The sequence below is a fragment of the Parambassis ranga genome, chromosome 17 (assembly GCF_900634625.1).
Source record: "Parambassis ranga chromosome 17, fParRan2.1, whole genome shotgun sequence".
Taxonomy (NCBI): domain Eukaryota; kingdom Metazoa; phylum Chordata; class Actinopteri; family Ambassidae; genus Parambassis; species Parambassis ranga.
The window spans coordinates 5,630,036-5,642,651 of NC_041037.1; the positions used below are offsets into that span (position 1 = coordinate 5,630,036).

The 12,616-nt window shown below is 41.9% G+C and overlaps 1 protein-coding gene across 5 annotated transcripts in view; it reads right to left on the minus strand.

Moving 5' to 3' along the window:
- The window catches only part of agap3 (ArfGAP with GTPase domain, ankyrin repeat and PH domain 3), a 98,837-nt gene that overhangs the window by 44,199 nt on the left and 42,022 nt on the right, over nucleotides 1-12,616 (minus strand). For all 5 annotated transcript variants that reach the window (XM_028426779.1, XM_028426777.1, XM_028426780.1 and 2 more), the window contains exons 2-4: nucleotides 6,848-6,906; nucleotides 4,409-4,496; nucleotides 1,257-1,342 (exon numbers count right to left, since the gene is read on the minus strand). In XM_028426779.1, the coding sequence (XP_028282580.1) occupies nucleotides 1,257-1,342; nucleotides 4,409-4,496; nucleotides 6,848-6,906 (233 nt within the window). The remainder of the gene's footprint in view (nucleotides 1-1,256; nucleotides 1,343-4,408; nucleotides 4,497-6,847; nucleotides 6,907-12,616) is intronic.

The window sequence follows — 12,616 nt, forward strand, 5'->3', positions numbered from 1 at the left end:
GCAATGACAGAGAATGATTAAACACTACTACTGAGTCTTTTTCTGTATTCCCACTGTTACCATAATCTGTGAATTTCTGTATTTGCTGTGTCACAGACATTCATAATTTCTGTGTAGTCTATCATCAAACACAGGAAAGAGCGTCTCCTTTGAGCAGAGGAAATCAATCCTAATCACCATCCATTGTAGCAGAGAGGCTGAGCAGAACCCTAAGTAGTAGTAACAGTGACAATCAAGTGACAAACGATTCCCCTGTATTGCCCTCTTCTTCATTCAGCTCTCACATTTTGCCCGGACCCCCATAGGGATTGAATGGCAAATCAAGCCTCTGAGCCACAACTCTGCTCAGCCTCCTGTGAGTGGGAACAGAATGGAGACCTTTAATTATGCCACTAATTATACATGCAGCTGACAACTGATCCGAACTCATTTCTATTCTTTAATCTCACGGAGCGTAAATCGGAGCTTTGCCAGGCCAGGCATCGGTAGCTGCTTAAAAACACCAATAGAAACATCTCAGCTTGTGAATGAAGCCACGAGCGAGACCGCCATGTATTCTCCAGGGGAAGGGCTTTGATACTTCAGCATTTAATCAAGCCTGATTATTGCATTAGAATTGTCTCTTTAGGTTTAGCATCCAAAACCAAAAAAACAACAGGAATGCCAATAACTTCACATTAGAGAGAAAAACTCACCGAGTATATTTACTTAACTATTGCATTAGAGCATGCTGTGGAAGCCTAAAAATCTAATAACAATTAAAAAATCATAACCTAGATCCATCAATCATTCCATCAATTATACATTTCCATTCCCAATTTCAGCAGATAATATTGTCAATATTGTACTTTTTGTTCCTAAAGATCACACAAACATCACATTGAAGTAAATGTTTCTGGCTTCGATCCTTTAACATTGGAAAGAAGCTGTCAATAAAGAGTTAACGCTCAGCACCTGGTCTGTCACAGCATCATGTTTTCTACTTGAAGCAGCGGCTCCATTAATCTTCATATTTCACATCCTAACAGGATGATTAGCTGTTGTCCATTTGACCACACACACAGAGGATTTTGGCTCGGCTTGCTCATTGATCTGTTGCTGCATTTGGTGGAACAGCCGCAGAGCGCCATCACACTGCTCCAAGCAGTCTTGCAGAGAGCTAATGGGCCTCTTTTCTAAGTAGTTCCTGTCTGCATGACAGTTTGCAGAAAGTTCCTGGCAGCTTTGGAGTAAATAGGTATTTTTTAAGGACATACCTGCAATTCTGGAGGCCCTCCTTCATCTCTGATCAGAAGTAGGTAGCTCTGTCCGTCCACCACGATTTCTTTCTTAAAACGTCCCCCTGAAGAAGAGACAGTTATTCCAGTGACGTACTGCAAGGTCATTCTGACAGTCAAAATGGAAAACTGCCTGTTAAGGATGTAATATCTAACCACCAGGGGGGAAAATGGCCTCAGACACATTTCACACTCATTAATGAGAAAGAAATGAGAATGCACCAAATAAAGCAAAACTCAATATCAAAACACAGCTTGACATGAACTCATAAAAGTTTGCATAGGAGTTGAAGTGCAGCTCCTTGAAACACGGTGTTGTCAGGATCATATGCGGACAGGAAACCAGGTCTCTCTGGAGCCAATTATGTGGGCGAGAAATTGCCATTTAGCATGTCTAATGCACAGCTGCTGAAGGAGCCAGTTCACCGCCACAAGTCACAGAAAGGAGCAACGTTCACATTATCAGGAAGCTCCACTACAGCAGGGTCCAGGCATGGCAGTGAAATCTCAAAGACAAAGAGAATCATTTTTAAAAGAATAAAGGGTGAAATAAACTTTCCTTTAGTCTGGTGTCCTTCAGGTCATACTTCATTCACAGCATAGAGGTGAAGCTAACACTTAGCACCTGTTCAGCCTTGAGTTTCTCTCTCTCTCTTTTTATATTTCTTTTCAAATACAAATGCCTTTTTTTTTCCTTGCCGCTGGCTGCGAAGCCGGCTGCAGATAAAGAAGAGACCAATGGGAGAACCACGCAGTAAATTAGATTTTGCATATCATTTAAATGGTTCGTGATCCTGTGGAGATTAAAAACATTCTAATGAGAAAGTTGTGGGCCTAGAGATGTCCCTGGGAGTCAAAACGCAGTCTTATGAATACCAAAATACGCTCAAAGCAATTTGACAAAATTGAATAATGCGCAAATGTGAAAAGATTATGAAATCTATAAAAAATATATATATATATATATATATATATATAACAGAATAAAAAGTACAACTCTCACACTTCTTCGTCTAGGAATTTCAAAGGCGTGTCGAGAGATCAGGTCGATCAACCAGCCTATTACACACTACAGATCGCACTTCACAGAGGAGATATAAGGGCTATACAGTCTCTGGGCCCTCTAATTTTTAATAGGCTGACTGTTTTTCTGTGTCAGCAAGCGATACATATCCACTTGAGCCACACTTCCACCCTGTTAAGTCCACTTTAGCCCGTTTGGCAAATAGGGGATTCTCCCACATCCTCTCAAGCCCTGCTGGATGCTGGTTGTGTAACAGAGAGAGAGAGAGAGAGAGAGAGAGAATCATGAACCAGCAGCCAGTTTTGCACTTATTTATTTATTTTTTTTAGTCGCAGAGCTTTGGAGAGTCAGACAAAGGACTGAGAAACTATGTGTCTGCATGTAAAGCAGGGGGAGAAAAAAAAAAGAGATGAGGAGGCTCATCAGTACACCGCGTGAAAGGCTGGATCAGAGCGATACGCACGCTGAATCAAAGATTTATCAGAGTTTGTATGGAAGCTGGCAGCGTGTACTCACGCCAGAACCAGATTATGGAAAAGACTTTAGGATATCAGCGCCGGTAATGAGAGCATACGGCTCGGGTGAAAACATGGATGGAATCTGAAGTAAACATTTCAGTTACATAATCATCCAGGAGGCTGTCTTTATTTATAGCCAATACAATGCATCCACGGCGGTGTGAAAAAAACCAAGCAGGCTGCGGCACTCTCTTTCTTCTTTCCCGGCGTGACAAAAACTAATTATGAATCATTTTGAATCACGTTCATCACCACAAAAAAACAAAACAAGAGGTGATTAATAACCGTACACGGAGCCTACTGAGAGAGAGTTGGTAGGCATGGTTAACACGCAGTAAGCATACTCTGCTTACACGGAGGCTTAGACCTTGACACAGAGCCACAATCCAACGGAGCTCCATCCGGCGTTGCCATGGCAACACACCCCAGTACCTTTTCTTTCTTTTTTTTTCTCCAGATATCATAGCAAAAAAGCTCAGGAACAAAACAGCGAAGTAACAGCCACTGCTGAAACCTTCCTGTGCTTCCTGCAATGTAAAACGCTCAAACTGGAGTAAAGCCAGCACGCAGGAGGCAGCTGCTGCTCCGTACACGAGGCAGGTATGTGGTATCACAGCGACTCACAGCTCAGAGAGTAAAAGGACATATCTGAACTGACATGTTTCCTTGATTACAGCAACAACACTCCCTCTGTTTTTTTTTTTTAACCACCATTGATTTTTCGAGGACTAATTAAGCTATGAGGATTTTTCTCCCTCGATGCTGCAAAATGCCAGAAACTAATTATGCGCTTCATGTCTCATCCTCGCTATAATTACACTAAAATGAAACACTGTAAACCCCTCAAAGATCATCAGTTAACTCCGGGTTTGCCAACATCTTTGTGGATTTTTTTTGGAGGACGTGCTTTTCAGGCCAGAAGGGGGCATGCTTGTTAAGATTTCTTTTTCTGATCACAGTCAGTGGTTTAACAGCATAAAGCGGTCAGAAACTGGCTCCGGTTCATAATTATAACAAAAAAACTTTAATTTACAGTCCTGGTAGAAACATCATAATTGTAGTTTTTCTTCCATGTTTGAACAATGAGCAATCATCCCCAATTTAACAGAAATGTGTTTGCTTTGTCATTATCTCTTGGAGAAGAAGCGGGGGAAAAAAATGATGTGATGTGAACCAAGCCAATAATCAATCCTGGCATCTGGAAGCTCCAACACAAAATATTTTAATGCAAACTAATTAGAAAAGTACTCTCAAAGGCTGCAACAAACTTGTGCCATACTTTATGTAAATAGCCCAATATGTGTATCCTTCTGTATGGTATAGAAATGCGTGCCAACATGCTTGACTTTCCTCTTAAGAAAAACAAAAGGAAGCTAATTTACCACCCAGCAGCTTCCTGTATGAATTACCATTTGAAACGCAGAGCAAGAATTCTCTTCATTTGTGAGACACTGTCAAAACATTTCATTTCGTTTCATAGTAGTGCGACAGTGTATTACAAAGTGTGTGACAAGCTGTGAAACAGTATGACATGAAGGCCACGGGAGCGTCCCTGTGTCTGTAATCACATCATGACCCTCCACCCTTACCTTCAGGAGACTCTTCCTGCACATATGTGCCTGTCAAGTATCGGTGCACCAGGGCAGACTTCCCACTGGACAGATTTCCCACAATGCCCTGCAAGGTCAAGAGCAAAATATTGCAGTTAGCAATGGTATAAAAACAGAGAACCTAACACACACCTGCAACAGCACTCAGGCTTTCCGCATTTCTGACATATCTGCTCCGCTGCCTCATTATATATACATATATATATATATATATATATTATCAATCAAACACTTTAATATTAAAAAATCAAACAGGAATTTCAAAGCATATTTCAAATTCCTTTGACTTCTGCTTGGCTGGCAAGCATCAAGTCTCAGTTCCTCTTCATCGTCTAAGTTCTTAGATCCAAATCATTTTTGCAGACGACGGCTTTACCAGCAGAGCCAGACTGATAAATCAGAGGCTGACGCTCCTGTTTATATCAATAATAAATAAATGCTTGTGGATGGGTGATTGATACGTTTTTGGCCTAAGGAATTGTCACTTGCTACTTTTCCATGCTGTGAACATCTCATCATCTTCCAGGCTCCCTCTGCCATGTTTGAGTTCTTCTTGATTCTTCACCCTCCTCTACCATCATCGCTCTGTTCTCATGGAGCTTCCCGGGTGTTAAAGTTAGGTAAAGGATGACTCCACAGAGGCGGGGATGTTTTTTTTTTTTTATATTATTCAGAAAGTGCTGACTTGCAACTTCCAACTACTCGAAACAGAAACATGAAAAAAGTTTTTGACTTTTTTTTGCATAACGACTCAGAGTGAGGTCTATAACTGGTACAGCACATCACCCCTCATATATAATGACTAAAATTAATCTTAGCTGGATTTTATAATCTGAAATCTTGATAATAACATCTGCTTCACATATGCACGAGCGGCTAGGCTATAATTACTGCAGAAAATAATAAAACTTGGAGGTGACTCAGTTTTCATTGTAATGGATTTTGCTTCTGCGTTAATAGATTTTATTCCGTGCTGATTTGAATTGAAACTATAAATCGCCTGAAGGGCTAAAAGTAAGAGCTAATGAACTACATAAAGGAGATTTGGTTTGTAGTTAAGGAACGCACACGTCTTTTATGAAGGCCAGGTGAGCTTTGAAACGTGCGCTCTTTCCTCTGCTTCCTCTCCCTGGTGTCTAGACCAGGGCAAAGCCTTCAGGGTGATGCATGGCAGAGGGTGGGCTGACGTTGCCAGCATGTCTGGAAAGAACAAAGGCTGCAACATGCCTCATCCCCTCCCCCTCCTCCTCCACCTCCACCTCTTCCACCCACCCTCACCCTCCTCTCCTTCAGATCATTAGTGGGTGTTAAAGTCAGGTATGGTTCTAATTATAGGGATGTTTGGGGCTTTAGAGAAAAGATCTGTTTAAGGTCTTCCCAAGCCCACCCTCTCTATAATATACACATTATATCACAAGAAACTCCAGTCGAGTAAATAAGTTGTACATTGTGTGTGGTTAAAAACTACGAGTCGACACAAACGACAGCTTTGAAGGTACCGCAAACACAGAGCTCCTGCTGTGTAAACTGTTCGGCGCTCTGACCTGCTGGTTATACAGGCTTCATGAAATCAAAACACCGCATCAGCACTACCCCACTCCACACAACTCTCACTCGTCTTTACAGATGTTCAGCTCTGATCTGGGCACATTTAACAGAGCGGAGATGAAGATCAAGAGCCTGCAGTGAAATGAGTGAAATGTTAAATACCACTGCTGTATGTATTAAAGGGTTTCTCGAGCGATTATGATCATTTCTATTAATCTGGAGTGAACGTGCTGACCCTGGTTCACTTTATTATTGTTGCAGCGTGAAAAAAGAAGAAACAGATTTCACTTCGTCGCTGAACAGCAACTCTTTAAAAGCTATTCTGCGACACTTAATTCCAGGTCCCTGTGTGGAGACTAGCAGTTAACACCTTTAAATGAAACAGACACATTTAAGTGTTTGAAGTCAACAAAGCTCATTTGTCTTTGAGCTTGCGGTGAATCTCACTTCCCTTCTGCAAGACGCCACAACAATGAATTCACTAAACACAGAAATATTATATCCACGGACAGAAAGGCGGAGAGGAGCTTTTGTGCTCGTCTTTATGTGTGTGTAAATCATGTGAGGATGTTAGCTGTGCATTTGGCAGTGGCTGTGTGTCTCTCACTGTGCCAGGGGTGGGATCGGACCCAGGATGTGTCACCGGTCTAGCCCAAAACTGTCACTCATCTTGTATCCTGCTGCAAGCCACCCTGCGTCACCATGCCAACGCATCTCATTAAAAATCACCAAACTATGAGCCAGAGAAAAGTCCGGCCAATCTCTCAAATGTTCCCTCTCATGTGAGATGCAGTGTTACATGAAGAGAACATGCTTTCCCACTGACATTTAAATCCATCAGTGAGAAGCCGGCAGTAGAAAGTTACTCACCACTTTCAGCTCTGGCACTGATCGACTCAATGTCCATTCCTGGCTGTTGACAAACGAGTCTGAAAAGAGGAAGAGAATAAAATTAACGTCACACAGCACTGAAAGAGGTAACATGACATTAACAGTAGTATGATATATGATGTCATCTGATGTCTGTAGAATCTGCTAAAGGTTTTATGAGTAACGCTGCAGCTGCCATATAGATATGATGAGCTTATCTACAGGCGAGTCAGCTACAATTTAAACCACTCAGCGATCGAGTATCGTGATATGCCTGTTCACACTTTGTTTTTGATTTCACACCCACATCTTAATTCTGCGATTTTTTTTTTTTTTTTAAACTTTGATCATTATTAAAGGAAAACCCTCTGAGAGAATAGCAAACATATCTTTACACTTCAGGAGGATTTGACCCAGAAAACAAGACATCAAATAAAAAACTGCTGCAACAAGTAATCGGCTAATCAATCAGTGTTTAAGAGGTTGATATCCGAAAGACACCTCCTGGGTCACCAAACCAAGGCACATGGCAGGTAACCATAGCAACAGGGACACCTTTGTTTACAGCCTCAGTGAAAATCTAGATATTGGTTTGGGGTCAAATGACATGGGAGATTAGCTGTTGCTACACATACTGTAAAACTACATTTAGTGTGTGTCAACTGTAAACAATGTTATGGGGCTTTAAATCTTGCTAGCTTTGCATTAGCTTTGGCTAAAGTCTGGCCTGGAGTAGAGAGCTATTCTTCCATTGCATCAGAGCTGTAATGTGTGTCTCAGCTGTTACCTGGGAGACCAGCATGTGAGATATATGTGTCCACTTTGTGTATATAAATATATAATATATAAGTACATCCATTAATTCGTCCTAATGACCATAATTGTTCAGCATTAACCTTTCCTTTTGAGAGAGAACTGTGCAACAGTTATTGTAGGTACAGTCCATCCAGGCTATTTCAATATAAGGTTTCAACACAGTACAACCTCAGAAGGGGATTTAGCTAATCTATTTTAAAAGCCTGCTATTATCAGGCCTGATTCAACTTGTTTGGTTTTCCAGTGACATTTGGAGTCTTTTACTAGATAATAGTGCTTTGAAAAGGGGGCAGTAGGTAAGAGCACTATAAAGAACAATGCACAACACAACACAAATGACAACTCCACGTTTCCCACAGAGATAGAGCACACACAGCTATGTGTCATAACAACTATTAGAACAAAGACCACCTTCCTGTTTTGGATCATGGCTCTCTCACCAGCTGAACCCCCCCTCAGGAAGATCTCTGATACAGAGGAGTATGCACACAGCTTCTCCAGGCAACAAGGTGTGTACACCACATGTCCAAAACCATAACAATTAAAGCATTCATGCAGTATCATTACACTGAGCCTGTTTGTTTCAGCAAATAGTGGTTTCCCTTTGTAGCCCTGGGCCATGCTGTGATGAGGAGAATGACAGCATAAGGTGAGCACCGTCACTATAAACACGTCTCAAAATGTAATCTATAGGTATGAACGACAGAAATAATCCTTTACCTACTACAATTAAAAATGTTTACTTGTTTGGCCACCATTTACAAAGAAGCCTCCCGCTGCTCTGCATGTCTCACTTGTTGTGGGAGAGGAGAGTGCATCCCGAACAGTAGGGCCTTTCACCGAGCATTGTGTGGAGCGGAGCAGTCTCTAAACAACACGCCTCCAGTTAAGCACTCTGAGTGTGGGTTTGACATGTCAGAACATGAGCGAAGACATCCATTTACCTCCGTTTTAAAGTGCAGGAAACTCAGCGCAGGTCACACAGATAAGATCTCAGATATCAGATCAGACCTTTTACCTAAGATTTCCTGTCATGTTGTATATATTGTGTTATTTTTCTTGTAATTGTAGGCTTGATGAAACATAATAGTTACAGCTAGCAATTAGACAAACACATTGTAAAGTACCAGCGCTTTGTAGGTGTGTGTAGTAGTTCTTATTATATTACAGGATCACCTGGAGTCTGGAGGAAGCATACACAGTGACTGACGTCTATAAGAATCAGATGGACACACAGATACAGCAGTGGAATGTACCTAAGTATTTGCACTTCTTTACTGTACTCTCTATACTTTACATAAGTAAAAATAATAGTGCATACTTTAGACTTTACTCCATTACACTTTGCAGCTATTACCTATACTTCCTACTCGACTTCATTTCTATGTTTGTCGTTACATTTCATAAACACAGTTTGGCCAACATTTTGCCTCGATCTACACAAAAATATGGATTATGTCAGTATCTCTAAAGTTTAAACCACTCAGGTGGCTCTATCAGCTCCAATGATAGCAGAGCTGGTGTTTGGTCTGGTGTCGCTGGCCTCCTGTCCTCTACAGCTCACCTTACCATTGAACATGGATCCAGGGTCAGCCTCCACTGAACTGAGCCGCCAGTGAGCTTATTGAAAAGATATGTTTGAATTTAGAGGGCCCAAAAACGGAATAAAATGGGTATAACAGTGCATTCTGTGTCGGCCTCAAAGAAAAGCGTGTTGGCAGTGATTTACTAGTAGTGGCATCTGTAGAGGCAGAAGTATCACCAGGAGCTATATCTACATACTTTATCACAATGGCACCACCTAGATATTGACGTCAACACGTTAAGTACATTTATTATAAGTAAGACTTTCACTTAAGTAGGATTGTTGATGTAGCACAAGCTTCAGAACTTCCTTCAGATATTTGCAAAGTATAACAAGAGGAAAAAAATAGCCCGTTTTTCCCACATTTCCCTGCAGTGCTCATAATCACACTTTCATTCTAACACAGGCACACACACAAATAAGTGTGCACAGAAATGAAGTGTTATAAAGGCCAGCGCAGAAATGGAAGTGACTGAGAAGTGCTGCACCTCTGGCACAGCATGTCCCCTTGTTGTTGACCGTAACAACATCAACAACAACATTCACAACATTCAAAATCTGGACTAACACAGCAAGCAAACATCAACATGTCAGACTGCTGCCATCCTGAAAAACATACACTTCCACCACTCTGAGAAAGAAGGGGCCCTAATTGAATCCATGTGTTTTGTGTTACGTCACTCTTTAAATATGACCATCCCCATTTCACTGTGTCCCAGAAAACCTATGGAAACAAGAGAGCCCTGCCGTTTGCGACGCTAACAGAGGACACCAGTGCCTTTGTCTCTACGAGGGGAAAACTGTGTCGTCAGCCTGTTTGTCGGGTTTTTCACTTCAGTGCTCATGTCTACACTGATAAAAATTACCATTCAGTTTGAGCGATGTGAAGCAAAATCACTCCCCGTCTTATTCCACTCTTGTGAGAACAGAAAATGCGAGCCTGCGTTCATGCTTGTTTGAGTGCGTGCGTATACATGCATGAATTTCTATGTGAAGCAAATGTGAAGTGGTTTTTGGAATGAGAGAGGACGACGCTGAGGTCTAAACTTTCCAACCATGCTTTCCCCCTGTCATAAATTACAGAGTGAGAATTTAGCTAGCAATTAGTATCTCAACTCAGATCAGTCGCCAACCTCATGACCCACCAACGTTCTCTGTCTACTTTTATCGTGCACCCCTGGAAAAATGCTCCTGGTTTTATATGTATCACTCTGAATAAACGTTTAGGCAGAAAGCAGCCCCGTTATCTCTGCTCTGCCGGGCTCCCAGACACCAGCCTGTTATTTCTAACCAAAGGAGTAAGTGACAAACACAATCAGCAGAGAACAAGGTAAAAATCTTTATGCTGTGCCAGTCTAATGCGGCCTGAATGGCCTGCCCTACTTAAAGCTCTTAAAGCTTTGTGTTGTCTGCTGATAGCTATTGATCACTTCCCTGAAAATAAATTGGACATCCTGGTTCAAACAGGATTTGCGTTTAACACGTGATTTGTAAATTGGGTTTTCAAGAAGTGTACAATACCTGAGCTGGCTGTGTGAATGTGCTGGGTGAGGTGTCAGAGTTAATCTTTACCAGTGTTCAGACATGAAACTTGCCGCTTTGTTTAAGTGTCAATATTCTGCCATCCTGATATTCTGCCGGCCTCATCCAGATATCCTCATGACAGAGAAACCAGTGGGCAGCAGTGGTAGAGCAGGGTTGTCCAATAACCAGAAGGTTGGTGGTTCAATCCCAACTCCTCCCTAGTCATTGTTGTGTGTCCTTGGGCAAGGCAGTTTACCCGCATTGCCTCCACTGCACTCACTGGTGTGTGGTGCTACTTGCTGGCAGCTTTAAGCAATTTTATTTTATTATTAAAGTATAAAAAAAAAAGAACACTTGGATGAATTTAAGTTCCTCCTGTACTCCCCCACATTGCCCTCAGCTTGGCCCATTCCTGCCTCTGAAAACACTGCCCTCATATTCCCTGTGCTCCTGGATGCAGACTAACCTGATGAACCAGATGGTTTCTTACACCGACTATATGCAAAATCGTCATAGGATCTTTAAAAAAAAAGAAACTTGGAATGTGATTGAATGAAGCACCTGTCTATCAAGCCTGCTCCCTGTCATCACAGCCAAAACACTAAAACACTGTGGTTGTCCAGACACAAGCTTGTAGCCGGAAGTCTAGCGACATGGATTATCATGTGAGCTTGAGAATCCAGCTGGTGCAAAGCAACATGAAGACAGCCTGTCTCTGTCCTGTGTCTTTTCTCGGCTGTGCCTCCATCTTAATGCGGCTGCATGCATTTCAGATATGTTGTTGAAAACACAAATATGTTACTATGTAGTAAGATTGTCATCACAACATTTATGGCAAAGTGACAAAAAGAAGGCACGGTCAAATACCCATCAGATTTGTCCGTGCAAAAACATAATTCCAAGTAAACAATCAACCACCGATCATAGCACATACAGCATTAAAGAGGATGTGTGATACACCTTGAAAGTTTTAGTAGTTGCTGTTGAAACTGTTTCCAGAATGCTGAATCACTATCCTGCAGAACAACGTGTACTTGAGCTGAGATGAGAGAGGCAGATGCTCAAATACAAGGTATATTCAGTTATTAACAGATTTCCCTCTGCTCCTGCCCAGACTGTGCATGACTCAGTGATTTTTCAATATTAAAGTGTCTTCCTGTGTATCCTGCAGCAGCAGGTGAGAGGGCATCATCACAGTGTTACTGTTTGTCCAACTCTCCTTAAAACAGTCTATTTATCTCGAATATGACTTCCTATTAGGACTCAGCGGTCGCCCTGATGTACAACAACAGAAGCATTTTCTAAATGATCTCTTCTTTCTTTTTGTTATGTTTGGAACACACAGACAGTTCAACTGAAAAGGTTAAGAGGAAACACTGTTGGCAGGGATTTACAGCAAGATATCAAATGAGATGGAGCAAAAAGAAAGTAGAAGGAGAAGAAGAAGTACAGGGGATTCCATCCTCATGAATAACTTGTGAGTGTGATTCAAGATAAATGAGCTTGACTCTCTCACACACATGGGGAGATTTCTTTAAATTCTCGAATGGTAGAAGCAAGTCAAGGCGAGTCCGCATAAATACGCATCACTGAGTGTTTTTGCTGCCTCTGAGGAACCCTGACATGCTGTACTAAAGCTTATTACAAAGCTCTGCTATCTACAATCCCATTCCCAGCATTTCAGCCATCACTAGATACGTGCACTGCTGACCACCTACGCCTCATGGCCAGCCACCGCTCCTCCAACTATATAAGACCCCCAGAGAGCCTCCATCTCTGCTCACGGTTCACTGATCACTCTTGGATCCACAGAGTGGCTTTGTTCCTCCACAGGTGGGGGTGGG